Here is a 14,646-nt window from a genome sequence, read left to right on the forward strand (position 1 = left end):
TATTTATTTTGGGTTTGGGCCATATAGGCCGGTTTGTAATTCGGGCCCTATATTTTGGGTTTGTAATTTATATTGGACTATTGAACTTTATTATTATTTTTTTGGTTTTTATTGTTTTAACGAGCCCATGGTAAAATTGGGTATTACAATTATATTATTTGAATAAATAGAAAAAAGGAATATGAAGGGAAAAAATTGGAGTAACGTAAAGTGACATAAGCGAAAAACTGCTATGGTAGGGGGGAGCAGGTGGACAAGTGGTGTTTTGCCAACTCTTCGGTACCCGCAGATATTTCCTTTCCTTCCCTTCCCTCTCCTTCATCACTCCCAATGCCCCCGCTTCTCTCTGCTTCTTAACACAACAACTCTTCACCAAATTAACACCCCCCCCGCCCCCCCCAAATAAGCTTCCTTTCCAGAGCCCCTGCTCTCTCGAATCTCGATCTCCAACCCAAAATATTTCATCAAACCAAAACTTATCTTTCAATTCGTTATTATTATTATTATTATTATTATTAAAACTTACATTTTGTTCGTCTATAATTTATGCTAATGGCTCACCAAACTTCTGATCGATTGACCTCTACTGGTACGTCGCCGTTGAATCATAATCTCCGTAAACCAACAAACAAAAATTGAAATATGATATATGATTTATGTCTTCTTTTTTAGGCTGTAAATTTTCAATATAGCTCTTTGGTTTTTTTTGATGTGTTCTTGTTTGATTTTATGGAAGCATCGAATGAGAAATGTGGAATCTACTGCGAGATTGTTCTGCTGGTTTCTTTTATTTGTTTAAAGGATATTATTGGAGATGATCGTGGACATAATTAATGTTTGGCAACAAATAGTATCATCGCCTAACCATGTTTGTTCGACAGTTATGATCTATTCTTATGTGTTTATGTTTTCAATGTTTGACGTACTTGTTTACTTACATGCTGCACATTATTGTTCAATATTTGTTGCTAAATCAAAGATTTTGACAATGGTTTTCGAATTCTAGACTCGGCAGAGGTTTTCAACGTTATGGTTCTGGATAGCAACATCCTTGCTAATCCGAACGCTTTGACTAATAAGGTATATTATTGCTTGCATTGCTTCATTTTGTTGGTTGCCTTGATTAGATTGATATTGCCATTGTTTTAAACCGCTGCGCTCTGTTATTGATCATTACTTAGGATGTTGTTATTTGTTCATTTATTTGCACAGGATTTGGTAACTGTTGGTTCCTTGAGGGATGGTTCATCCCATCAGTCGGGATTCATGCCATCTGTTGTTGAGTCCAAGACAACCTATTTGCCCAATGCCTATTCTCCTGAGGCACAGTTCCATCAAGAAGGTTAGTTCCTCTGCATTTGTCATATGAAACTTTGTCTTGTTTCTGTTAACCTAGTTTCTGATTTCATGTATGTTAAAATATATGTAGAAACCTAGGATTAACGGTGTATCAGTATAAGGTTTACAACTTGGATATTTCTTAGGGAATTGATATTCATTCTTGTGCTGATTGGAAGGGTAACTTATTTTGCGGTAAGCAATTCATCTCGTAAATATTTTTTTCCACTTTCTGGTCAAAGTGGAATTAAAAAGATTCAATATTTGACTTCTAATCTATTCAATGTGGGGAACATAGCGGTGGTATTTGAAGATAGAATCTACAAACCTTACGGCAGAAGAACTTCTTTGTATGATTACATTGTGGTTCCTTTGTAGTATCAATAACTGATCTTTGATTTACAGAATTTTTCCATGTTGGCTTATGATTGAATAGAAGTTTTATCAAATTATCTCCAAGTCTATACTGGACTTATGTTAATAGTTACATATCATTTTTAATGTTTGAGGTTGATGTTTTTCCTGTTAGTATGTAGAATAAAATGGCTTTGTTTTTAAGAAACAATAATTTTTTTTCCTTTTTTAGATTCCACTGAAGGTGATTCTAAATTGGATGTGAGGTATGACATGCAATTTTATGGGCTACGGTTGCTTAAGCAGCTAGTTAGCACGGTTGTGGCTGGCAGAATAAGCTTTTTGTATGGCACATAATGCTCTTTCTTACTTTGCTCATTACTCATGAAGTTTTCTCTATGCTTTTGGAATGCAGCTCATAAACAGGGTTCATTGCTTCCATATGTTAATGCTGAGGGTTTGGACAATGGTTTTCATGTGTGTAAACCTACTATCTTTTCCAATCATTTACGATAATTACTATTTGTTTCATTTACTATTATTACTATTTGTTATTTTCTTTCCTTCTATGAATATGTCTTACAAAGGCGTTACTTTTGTTTACCTTACCCAGGACATCTACAATGAAACTGCATCTCTTGGGTTTCATGGTTTTGGGCATAGTCCACAAATGCAACAAAGAGCTTATGCTCCGGTTTCATCTTATCTGCCTCCTGTTGGGGATCCTATCGGGCTGTCCAATGCAAGGCATTTCATCACCATAGATTCATCTTATCACCATCCATCAGTTCCCCAAAATATTCCACATGTTACTTCAAAGGCCCAGTTTTCTCATTTAGAGTGTCCTGTAAATATTGAGCAACAAGTGGTTGGAAAAAGATTTGGGCTGAGAACCAATTACCTTCCTCAGTTAGGATCATTTGATGGAGGAAGAAACTTCTTTGGAAGCTCCAGCAGTCTTTGCTCTTCATACCAAGGGTCTGATGGTTTTGCGGTTGGTGGATTCTGCTCAGACTGGTCAAAGCCTTTTAGTGGGAAGAGTTCTCTGTTTCATCTCTCATATGCACCAGCTTCTCCAAAACGGGTTGGTTCACTAGAGTTTTCTTCAAACGGTCCTGCAGTGGTTAGTTCTTTTCCTATCACATATTTTAGGTAGATGGGAAGCTAGCTTTTTTATTTTCTTTTATTTTTCAGATTTTAGATGGCCATTGAAAATTTGGAAACATAAATTCCATATTTCCTAGCAAGTATTTTTGGCAAAAGGAAAAGCTATATCATGATTGGAGTCGGGCATGCAGCTAAGAATGGTTATAGAGCTTCTCCCCCCCTCTCTCTCTTTAGGGGTGGAGTGGAGGTGTTAAAGAGGTCATTGAACTTTAGTCTTGGTATGATTAATTCAACTCTTAAGTTGGCTTAATTGGCACCTGCCATAGAAAGTGGTTCTTGTATTAATAATGCAATTGGCTGGTATAAATACCAACTTTTAACGTGATCAAGGAAGGAACACAAATCTAAGCTCAACTCCTGTGCAGCAATTTTAACTAAAAAAATGTTTAAGATCAAAGCAATTTTGAAGGCACAAGTACTCTATTCTCACCAAAACAGGCACCACTCCCCACCTTAAACTATCTTAGTCTAGCCAACAATATCACTATCTTCTCTCCTCCCTCTCTCTCTCTTTCACCATCTAGCATTACTACACAACTCTGTTGATTTTGCATTCTCTAATATTTCTTGCAATAAATTGTTTCATGCTTAATCATATTGTGTAATTATATAGACACGAAGCCTTAAGTTCTCCATTGAGTTTTTTCAGTAAACTGCCGTCAATTTCAGTTTTCTGCCATTCTTGTAGTTATCAGTATTTGGTAGCATCTGACTCTGCTTTGACTTGTTGAGAAGAAAAAAGTCAGGTGCTAGCATGGCTGTAGAGAGTGGAGAAAGTCAGGAGGCATGGCAGTGGTGCCCGAGAAAAAGAGAGCTTTATTGGTCTTTGGTTTTGTTGGTCCTATTTTGTTTTTGCCACCCTTGGCATCTATTTCCTCTTTTTAAATTGGCTAGTTGCTAAATGATCATGGTAGGATCAATAACCAAGACCCTAACAGGTAAGTAAATCCTGCAAGATGCTAGGTCAGCAGAGGCGGGTAGCCTGTCTATAAATGGAATATTTTTATCTGATTAGTTTCATTGAATTGAAAATAGAAGCATAGGTGCTCTATTCTAAATTTCAGGTATGTATTTTGTTGTTGCTAATTTCAGATTCTTGAAATAGGTTCACCTTTCATGTGACCTTAGAAAAAGATCAGCTTTTCATTTTGGCCTTAAAATCTCAATTCAGCTTTTTGTCATTTGCTTTCTGGCAAAAGGAAATGAAAGAACTTACATCAAGTTGATAGCATGAACTTTGGAGTTCCCAGATGAACATGTGTAAATCATGCGTCATGCATCATTTCTCCTGAGCAGCATTTGCTTAAGCTTCAATGGATCAAATCGTGTAAAGCATGCATTATTTCTCCTGAGCGGCATCTGCTTAAGCTTTTACCTTTTTTTTTTTTTTCCGTCCATTCAAGCTCAAAAAGATTGAGGAACTTATATTAGTGCCTCTTGGAATTGTAGCTCAAATGGTAGCTAATTTGGTAATCCTTGTATTCCATTACATGATTGTGTTTTATGTGCAAGAATGTGACTTCATGATTTTGGTTTGCATCTTTGATTTATCATTAGATTGTAATCCTGAGATGTCTCTAGTTCATTGTCTGTGAAATTGATACTGTCAACTGATTGATTCTAGTTTATTGCCTAACAGTTAAATCACATGCAGGTTTCTTTTCAAAAAGGACCATTTAATGGGTTTGGTTGTACTAGCTCCAGCTCTAGAGGCTACAGTGGTAGCCAAAGTGATCAACGTTCTTGTCATGGTAGTGTCTCTACTAATAGTTTAGGAATAAGTGGTCATAACTGGCCTACGCTTGCTGAAGCAAGACAAGGAGGGAGCTGCAATGACTTCTCCTGCAGTTGTACTGTAACGCTTGATACACTAAGTGAGCGTAACAGGGGACCTAGGGCATTTAAGCCGAAAACACAGATAACTACGAAAGGTTTTATTGTTGATAGCAGCCAGAATGGCACAATTAATGGCATTACCAATGGATCCTACAACCGACAGAATTTTGTCACTGATTATGAGGGTGCCAAGTTCTTTGTGATAAAATCTTATAGTGAAGATAATGTTCACAAGAGCATTAAGTATGGTATCTGGGCTAGCACTCCGATCGGCAACAAAAAATTAGATACTGCTTATCATGAGGCAAAAGCTATACAAGGAACATGCCCGGTCTTTCTCTTATTTTCGGTAATCTACCTTATATTGAATTCCTAATGTTGGAGAGGAAAAATGAAAAACAAAAAATGATGCTGTCATTTAATTTAGGGTTAATGTAAATTTTGGTCCATAAACTTGATATAGGTCCACTTTGATACTTGTATTTTTGTCAACTTTGTTACCTGAACTTGACAGCTTTTCCCATTTAGTCCCCAATTTTGGATTTGTAAGAGTGATGACATGGCACTATGAGATTGTGTCATGTTATCACCTGAAAGCTTTTTAATTTATTACTTTTTAGATTTTATATAAATTTTTTATTTTCGGGTGATGATGTGCACAATCTCATAGTGCCACATTATCATACTTTTACATAATCTAAGTTCAGGTGCCAAAGTGGATAAAAGAAGTACCAGTACCAAACTGGACCAAAATGTCAAGTTCAGGGGCCAAAAAATACATTAACCCTTCAATTTAACTTACTAAAATAGTTGATAGATAGAATTCAGTAAGCGGTAATGATTATGAACTATTAGCTGAAATCCCTAGTATGTAATAAATTTACTTTCCTTCTAGTTTATTTGTAGGTAGAGACCACGAATGAGGAAATGAAATTAACTTAGTTGTTCATATGTTATGCATGCAGGTCAATTCTAGCGCTCAGTTTTGTGGAGTGGCTGAGATGGTGGGACCTGTTGACTTTGATAAAAGTGTGGATTATTGGCTTCAGAATAAGTGGTCTGGGCAATTCCCTGTTAAGTGGCACATTATTAAAGATGTCCCCAATAGTCAGTTCCGCCACATTCTACTCGAAAGTAATGACAACAAGCCTGTTACTAACAGTAGAGATACTCAAGAGGTAAGGATGCATTTGAAGTTGACACTGTACACTTTTGCTTGCTGATCTGATTTTTGGTGTGTCCGGTTGCATTCATATATTAGTGTCATCGTGGCTATTTTAACTAGAGCTTCTGAGGTGATTTAGTCTATAATTGAATTCTTATTTGACCAAGCCAACAAGAAACTAGTCTACAATTCCAGTGCTCACTTGTTTTTTTTTTTCTCAAGTAGATACTTGGGGTGTAGTTACGATTTTTGTTGAAATGTAAGATGTATAACTGGATAAACTCAAAGAGACAATGTACATTACAGAGCTAGAAGATAACCAACCTTGTTTCCATTTGAATTTGTGAATTGGCATGCATTGCATTAACATCAACTCGTCATGTAATGAGGTATTGAGCATGCAAGCAAAATCGCACATGCATTGCTGATATGTAAGACCTGATGATGCGTCCTTCCTATGAATCCAGTTTCTGCACCATTATACTTATTTTGTCTGAGTGTGGTTACATCAAGTAAGGTATAATCTTTCTTGTCTTTCATTGCAACGCGATTGAATGGTATCTGAAGCTGCTGCATCAAATAATATTTCAGGTCGAGTTTGAACAGGGCATTGAGATGATAAACATTTTCAAGAATTATGAAAGTCATTCTTCAATCCTTGATGACTTTTATTTCTACGAAGAGCGGCAAAAAGCAATGCAGGAAAGGAAGGCCAGGCAGCTAACCAGCCTAGTGGCTTCCGATGATTTAGTGTGTGAAGCATCAAACTTCGTCTCACTCCCTAATGATATCGTGAAGAAAATGTCCAAGAGCTTTGCAGAAGTTCTTTTGTTAAACGAGAATGAGAAAGCAGGCGGAGGAACTGGAAAGGTGCTCTCTGCTGCCTGTGGAGGCCATGTTAGATAGGTGCAACTACAAATTTGGCCAGCAAGGAAACAGATATGATGGGTAGGGAATTACAGTTTATACCTTTATATGCATATTATGAAAAGTGGATTTAAATCCAACCAATGTCACCTCTTACGTTGATCTCGTGTTTGTTTCTTTATTATTTCCTGCCTCACAAGTTTTGAGAAGGCACCTAGTTTGGGTTATCTTGGTTTATGGGTTTTATTTGTTTAGATTAGATAGACATATTCTGCAGCAGTCCATAAGATAGACTTGGTTCATAACTTTATATCGTATGTATACAGTATATATACCTCAGCTAATATATCTAACTAATTTTATTCTTTACAAAAAGCAAAGGAAACTTACAAGGAGAAATGGTGAAGTTGTATGAAAAGGTTGGGAGTGTAGTTCATTTGTCCTTTCTCTAAGTCTCTAGGAGCCTGTCTGTGTGTGTGTGTGGATGGTGGGTACTAGGATAGGATTATAGACTGGACTTGGGTGGGCTTCTCCTCTAGTCCTTTGCTCTTTTTCTTTCTTCAAATGTTTAACTTGCTGCGTTAGTTATAAAGGAAAATATAATAGAAAATAAAAAATTGGTAGAAAAGGTCCCAACACTCCAAAATGGGTAATGGTAATTGTAGTTTGCACTCTGGGACTGGAATGCGGTATGTATAGGTTCAGAACAGATTATTGGTAAAATTACGAGTATAGCAATATATTTTTAATGCCTTAAATCATGTGTAGAGGTGGTGTCTTTGTGGTATCGGCATGTGAGGCAGTTCTTGTCCTGACAAGTGTGTTCACTGTTCAGTTTTCTGGCTTCACTGGCCTAATTTCAGCCTCGAAATCGTATGATAATGGTTGGGTTTGAATTAGTTTTGAAAACGTTATGGTTGGTTTTATTTTTCAAGAATTGAGCCGAATATCAAAGTCATTGGGTAGACCCAAATCCAATTTCATCAAGGTGGATTTTAACGGGTAAATTGCAACCAAAAAAGAAGTTTACAATTTAACACCCATGTTTAGTTTTGTTTTCATTTGGTCACTGTGATTCTATTGACTAACGGAATCCCAACGGGCTGGCGCCAGATCTGTTTTTTTTTCCCACCAAATCGTTTTTTTTTTAATTTTCCACCATCCTCCGAGTACACGCAGCTAACAAATACAAAATTTGAAGACAATTATAAATTATAAAAAGACAAAAATACAAAATAAAATAAATAAAGAGAGGGTTTACTCTCAGATACCTAGCTTAGCTAGATAAGTATGTATTATGTCGAATACTCAACCTCGCCACACTGCCTCCATAGTCATTCCTCCACCATTAATCACCCTCAGCTTCACCTTCAACACCCACCATTCCGCTCTCATTCAATCTTGCCTCAACCCTCAATTTCCATCTTCAAAACTATTATCATACTCTACACCTAAAGTCAACCACTGCCATACTCCACCATCCCAACTAAAAAAACCTAATAATTCTTCTACCCAAACAACTTGCAGACCAAAACCTAAATTAGCCAACAACCAAAGAAAAAAAAAAAAAAACCTAAGAAGCTCCTTGTTTTGGAAGCCCCAAATCATAAACTGAAAACCCCAAAAAGGTCAGAAACGAAATAAACAAGCAAAAACAGATGAAGCATCTTAAGTTCGAATAGCAAGATGTAGGAGGTGGTTTGACGATCTGAACAGTGAAAGAGTAGCTCCGACCAAAAGGAGCAACATACTTCGGAACCAAGCCAACCAGACAGCTGCCGGCGGCCGACTTACATTTTTGGCTTCGAACATTTTCTTGGGTTTTCGAAGGTTTCGGGCATCTTTCGAGGAAATCTAAACCATAGGGAGAGAAGTCTATAGATCGGTGATCTCCGATTGACACTCCGACGGTGGCGGTAGATCTAACGGCGACTAGGGTTTAGAGTGATTTATAGTAAAATGTTAGTGACTAAAATTAGCAAAAACAAAAAAGAAAAAGAGATGTATATTATACAAATCCCAAATAGAAAATAAAAAATATGATCTGGCCAACCACGTTGGAATTCCATCGGCTAATATACCCATAGTGGGTAATTTTTGGTATAATTTATCTAAAAGATTATGAATTTATTATAAATTAATAAATTGAACTAAAACCCATTTTAATTTATGAAAATCATAGTAAAATCCAACAAAATGCTATAGTTGATATCCATTTTCTTTTCTTTCTCAATCACGGATGACATATGTTTATACATTCATTCAATCTATATATATATAAAAATAGAGATTTAGAACATATTAATCCGAAAATAATTAACCAACGTAAATCACAGAATCTGTACTAATATACTAAGTATCAGAATATTCAAACAATCACCCAAGTTGAATTATTATTAAAAAAAAATCATGAAACAAGTACCTAGAGTTAACATCTCCCCTAAATATGATGATTGAAGCTAAGAAAGAAAGTACAAGAACGGTAAAATCATGTTGCAGGTGCAGCTGAAACAAAACACGAAAACAAAAGGAATTTCAAGCATTTTTAGTTCACTCCCTTCCCATGCATGCACACCCCCTAAAACAGGGAAGCCAATCCCGGTGGGAGTGCATACAAAAATGATGCCGATGCAACCAGTAACGTGAAACCAACCAAGTGAGCAGTTTCTAGCTTTGTTCCACCGGAGTTATTATCAGCATTCTCTGAAGCACTTGACGGTGTCCCGGTGGATGGCGTCGTCGGTGTTGAGGAAGAATTTGTAAATATAGCCGCGTCTGGTGAGTTTGGTGCTAATCCAAGAAGCTCTATTCATTCATTCCAAACACAACATGCATTAATTTTATTACATATCAAAGCAAAAGGAGAGAAAAGAGAGGTTACTACTTACTTGGGCAGTCAGTGACGCTAGCGTTCTTCAACTGGCAAGCAGAAGGAAGTTGAAGAAGCTTATCTTGCTGAACGCCTAAGCTCTTAAGATTCTGAGCCCCGGATGCCTGGGTCTGCTGAAGAATATAACACAAACACTTTGGTTCTTCTTCTTTTATACTCGAAACCGAACTGCAACACTCCTTTGAAGGTTTCTCCATCTTCCCTTGCGCAAAGCTCAAGCAAGTCATGACGCTCTGTACATCTTTGCTGCACTCTTTGGCTAAACCACTCTCATCACCCGCACCAACCACCACCACCAAACTCATCATCATCACCTTCACTGCCCAACCCTTTCCCATTGTTTGAGTTCAGAGTCTTCTTCACACAAAAATATCTTGGAACTACATATGAATGCGTATATTTATGGAAGACTGAAATTTTAGGGTTTAGTATTAATGATGTGCAGTTGAATGGAAAGAGAGGATTGTTTGTGGAGCGTTGATATGTCACACCTGATGTGGAGTCAGCGGTGGTGATGTTGAGATCATAAATGGAGGCCCCCTCTCATTGGTTGGGCGGCAAGCAGAGTAAGGTAGGGAGTGAGAAGTTGTTGGTTTTACAAAGAGGAGTTTAAATGAGGTTGCGCTGGGCAGCCAACCGTGGCGACAATTGGTTGGTAAATTAAGTAGAAATTTTATTTTAACATAGGAAAGTTTAAATGTTTCCGGTTTGGAGATTGGAACTTCATTAATTATATGGGTAAATTAAGTAGAGGAAAGTTTAAGTTTGAATTTGAGTTGTACTTAAAATTTGGAGCTCGATACTCGATTTAAGTAGGGTTAAATATTTATTGTCATACCTTGAAATATATACGATTAAGAATTAAAATTAAACAAGAAATGGGTTATAGATTTAATGGTTAAGTGTTAAAATCTTTCTCTAGAGACCCAAATTTGAGTGCTTACTTCCCTTTTCAATTTTTTTTTTAAAATTTTCAGCAATTTTGAGTAAACTACTTGTGTCGCACCTAAGGTTTACTAACCCTAGATATGTAATCAATTCTTTCTCCTATTTTGGTTTTCACTTTGCCCCTTTTTCAATTTCTTTTTTTTTTTCTTTCATTCTTGCTCCATATTTCCAATCTTTGGACTGTTGATCCTTTTTCTTTCATTATTGAATTGTTTCCCAATCCTTTAATTTCAATCGGTATTTAGAATTGTGGTCAATAGCATTTGATATCTTTGCCAAAAAATGGTAAGTACATTTCGTTTCAATAATTAGATTTTGTAATTTTTTATTCAATTGATCGATTTTTAGATCTTGCCAAATCTTTGATAATGTTGTCAAAATCTTGATATCAACCGTTAATTCATGTGTATTTGTTGTTGAAGGATCGAATCTAGGTAAGAAATAATCAATTAATGTGTATAAGTATAAGTATAAATATAATAAAATAATATCACAAAATTATATAATAATATAATAAGATTTTTATAGATATGTAATATTTTAAATATGATAGATATAATCAAGCATCCGTTCCAATAATAAATCGAAACAATTATGTTTTGTTTTTTCATATGTGTAAATTTTATTTGTACTGGTTATATAGATTCATATATGTTAGTATAAACTTTTAATATTTTAATCTTTTAAATTAAAATTTAATTTTGTATCTTAATTATTTTATTTTTATATAACATTAAAAATTAAAATATTATCACTTAATTAATTATTAAACATAATTAATATTTTATATAAATAATTATATATATGCAATTGAGCTATATTTATGAGGTGAGTGTCCTTTTCTGTTTTATAAGTTCAATGGCCTTAACGAAAGATATAAATCTTATCCTTACATGATAGATGAGTTAATAGGATTAAGTATAAGCCTTAGATTGAATCGAGTGAACAATTTTAAATTAATTTAGTTGATGAGTCTTATTTTATTATTAATTTGATTTGAATTTTTCAAATTAAGTCGAGTGAAATGAAATCCAAGTCAAGTAGAATTGAATCGAGTGAAATTATTCGAGTTCAATTAAAAATTAAACATATCAATTTAAAATTTTATTCTAGTATAAATAATTTCATGTTAGACCACATAAATTTGAAACTATATATATTTCAAAACTTTTTCAAAGCAAAATAAGAAAAAATACTTTAGTATAACTTGAATCATTAATTAATTTATTTAGGTCCCAAAATTATTATTTTAGAAAATTTTAAAAATTTAACTTTCTTTATATACTCTTAAGAATTTTTTAAAATTTTTAAAATATAAATTTTGGAATTTTATAAAATTTTGAATTTTTGAAAATTATTTTGAATTTTTTTAAAATTTTTGTTGAGAGAGACCAATTTGTTCATTTTCAAAATTAACAGGGACCGAAGGGTTATTTACATTAATTTGTTATTCGAATTATTTGAATTGTAAAATTTAACTCTATAACCTCTCCAACTCGACCTAGACGTTAGACATGAATTCAGAAGATTATATTAGCCACCGAAATGGCCCGATAAACTAACTGCGTTTTTTTAATAAAATAATAATTTTAAAACATTTGTTTATCTTTGGAAGAAAACTTAGTTAATTACCAATTTGTTTACTACTCAAAATTCTTAATTATAATTTAGCAGCAGAAAAGTGATATTTTCAATAAAAACCAATATTTATGCAAAATTAATTAATATTTATATGTAAATATCCTAAAATCAATTTAAATATCATGCATGCTAAAAGAAAACAAATCCTAGGTCTTATGCAGCAATTCAAAATAAAACAATACAGTCTCTGAATAAATAAAATATCATATAATAATTTGAAAATATTTCAATGAACGAAATTGAGCCGAGACCTTCCGGGTACCGCGTCCGCGTCCTAACTTGGCGGGTTATTTGTAAGGATGAAAATTAAAAGAGGGAGTGAGCCATGATGCTCAGTGTGAGTTCAATCACAAGGAACCAGTGCAAATTAACGTATAAGCATATAGAAATATGTCACACAAAAATAATTTACAGTGGCAATATTAGAATATCGATGTTTTAGATTATTCAACAATATACATATATATATCTACTATATTAGAAATTTTAGTTTTGTATGCACATGTTTTTACAGATGCCATATAGTTTCGATTTTAACAGAAAAGATCCTACCATACTGCTAGACACCACAATGGGAGTTCCACTTGAACTCCAACCACCAACACACTGGGTTGTGGCTTAACCACCAAAAGTTTGTAGGTAAACTACCATTGGCTGTGGACACACAACAAAATACTGCAAATGGAATCTACCTATGGCTGTGGGTACATAACAAAATAATGCAGGTAAAATTTGCCACTAGCTGTGGATGCACAACATGTTTGCAGGTAATAACTATTGATGCGTTGTGGATGCACAACAAAAGTGCCGCAGATGGAATCTGCCTATAGTTGTGGGTACAGAACAAAATAATGCAAATAAACTGCCAATACTTCCTTCGTACATATCGTCCCACCCCATGCAATGTAATATGACATGTTCAAAACAGATCAATACAGTAGCATTTAATATGCTTTTGACAGAACAATACAGTAGCAATCATTATGCTTATAACAGTTCGATACTGTGGCAAAAATTATGTTTAAAACAGATCGATTCAGTAACAAAAGGCATGCTTATCATGTGTTCAGTTTAACGGTAACATAAGGTAGGTTGTACGTACAATCAATTCAAGGATTCTAACATTATTCATATTACTAGGGACTTAATTGAATAAAATAAAATACTAAAAATAGTTTGGGAACTATTCAAAGACTAAATTGAACAAATCATAAAATTTCTGAGCGAAACTGTAAAATAAAGGGCACATGGCCGTGTGTCCAGGTCATGTGGGATGTTATAGACCGTGTAGAGGGGTTACACGGTCGTGTGGCTAGGCCGCGTAATAGGTTGTAGGCGTGTGGAAATTGCAAAATCAATCTATAGGGGAGACAAGATCATGTGGCAAGCTGTGTGAAGGGTTCTTAGTCATGTGAAATTCGAATCACCCTAGGGTTTCAGAGGCACATGATCGTGTGAGGGGTCGTGTGGTCCACTTGCCCATGTGACAGACTGTGTGACCCTAATCTTAGGCACGTTTTGCCCTGATTTACTTGTAAAAGAACACATACCTGTCACTAGGATCCTGAATGACATTCTTTGTGGTCAAGAATGGTTTGTTTCACCTAAATCAAGTCCTTGAACGAAAAATTTCGCATGAGTTAACATTGGGTATCAAGATTCTATAATATTATCAAAATATTTTGGCAAGAACCGACAAAGAATGTTTTATCGAAGCAACATTAGTATTAAATAGAAATTTTATAAGGATTTGAGATCAAACATCGGGATTGAGATGTACTATAACATCCCAAATTTAGCTCCATAAAATTTAAAAATATAAATAAAATAGGGAATTGACCCAATGTTTAGTCATTAAATGTGAAAGCTTGAAAGTTAGTTGGAGGTCCCAAGTTCAAGTCTTAACTCTTACAAAATAAATTACTTTTTTTGCAAATTCCCCTTTTTTTTATGTGTTGGCATCCAAGCGTAGTAAACCTAAGTATAAATACATGTTTTTATCAAAATAATCAGCCTTTTAACCCATTTTCTTCTACCTTAGCCGTCCCTAACCCCCTCTCCCTCTCTTCACCTTTATTTTTTTGCTTTTTTCTTTTCCATTTTTCCTCCATTGTTGCCGTTGCCTACACCTCCCTTTTTACCATCATCTTCTTCTTATTCTTCTTCTTTTTACATCAAGATTGTGCACCATATCCTTTACTATATTGATACAATTTTTCCTCAATTAAATCAGCCCTAAATCTAAAATTTTGAATTTCAAGATCGATCCCAAAAATTGCCTAGAAAGTGCCATTGTCGTTTTTCTCGACTAGCTTGTGTAAGGTCTCTTCTCTCTTCAATTTCTTAATTAATCTTGTCCATTAAAAACATAAATTTCTAGATCTGGAATTTATAGGATTTTAAAATTTTTTTAAAGGTATTTTTCCAGATTTTAATGAGG

At 34.7% G+C, this 14,646-nt stretch overlaps 2 protein-coding genes across 3 annotated transcripts; one reads left to right on the forward strand and one right to left on the reverse strand.

Annotated features, from left to right (window-relative positions):
* The first annotated feature begins 264 nt into the window (after nucleotides 1-264).
* LOC105785751 (YTH domain-containing protein ECT3) lies at nucleotides 265-6,954 on the forward strand. Of its 2 annotated transcripts, XM_012611903.2 has the most exons (9): nucleotides 266-589; nucleotides 737-880; nucleotides 1,007-1,080; nucleotides 1,213-1,342; nucleotides 2,108-2,169; nucleotides 2,306-2,815; nucleotides 4,514-5,044; nucleotides 5,661-5,873; nucleotides 6,452-6,954. In XM_012611903.2, the coding sequence occupies exons 3-9, from the start codon at nucleotides 1,030-1,032 to the stop codon at nucleotides 6,764-6,766; spliced, it is 1,812 nt and encodes a 603-aa protein (XP_012467357.1). In that variant the 5' UTR covers nucleotides 266-589; nucleotides 737-880; nucleotides 1,007-1,029; the 3' UTR covers nucleotides 6,767-6,954. The 2 variants fall into 2 exon arrangements, with proteins under 2 accessions (XP_012467356.1, XP_012467357.1); XM_012611902.2 differs by lacking the exon at nucleotides 737-880 and having other exon boundaries at nucleotides 265-589.
* Nucleotides 6,955-9,092: 2,138 nt separating this feature from the next.
* LOC105785752 (non-specific lipid transfer protein GPI-anchored 1) lies at nucleotides 9,093-10,003 on the reverse strand. Its single transcript, XM_012611904.2, has 2 exons — nucleotides 9,616-10,003; nucleotides 9,093-9,532 (listed from the first exon to the last, which is right to left on the reverse strand). The coding sequence occupies exons 1-2, from the start codon at nucleotides 9,953-9,955 to the stop codon at nucleotides 9,306-9,308; spliced, it is 567 nt and encodes a 188-aa protein (XP_012467358.1). The 5' UTR covers nucleotides 9,956-10,003; the 3' UTR covers nucleotides 9,093-9,305.
* Between the last annotated feature and the right edge of the window lie 4,643 nt (nucleotides 10,004-14,646).

Source organism: Gossypium raimondii, chromosome 1 (assembly GCF_025698545.1).
Source record: "Gossypium raimondii isolate GPD5lz chromosome 1, ASM2569854v1, whole genome shotgun sequence".
NCBI classification, from domain to species: domain Eukaryota; kingdom Viridiplantae; phylum Streptophyta; class Magnoliopsida; order Malvales; family Malvaceae; genus Gossypium; species Gossypium raimondii.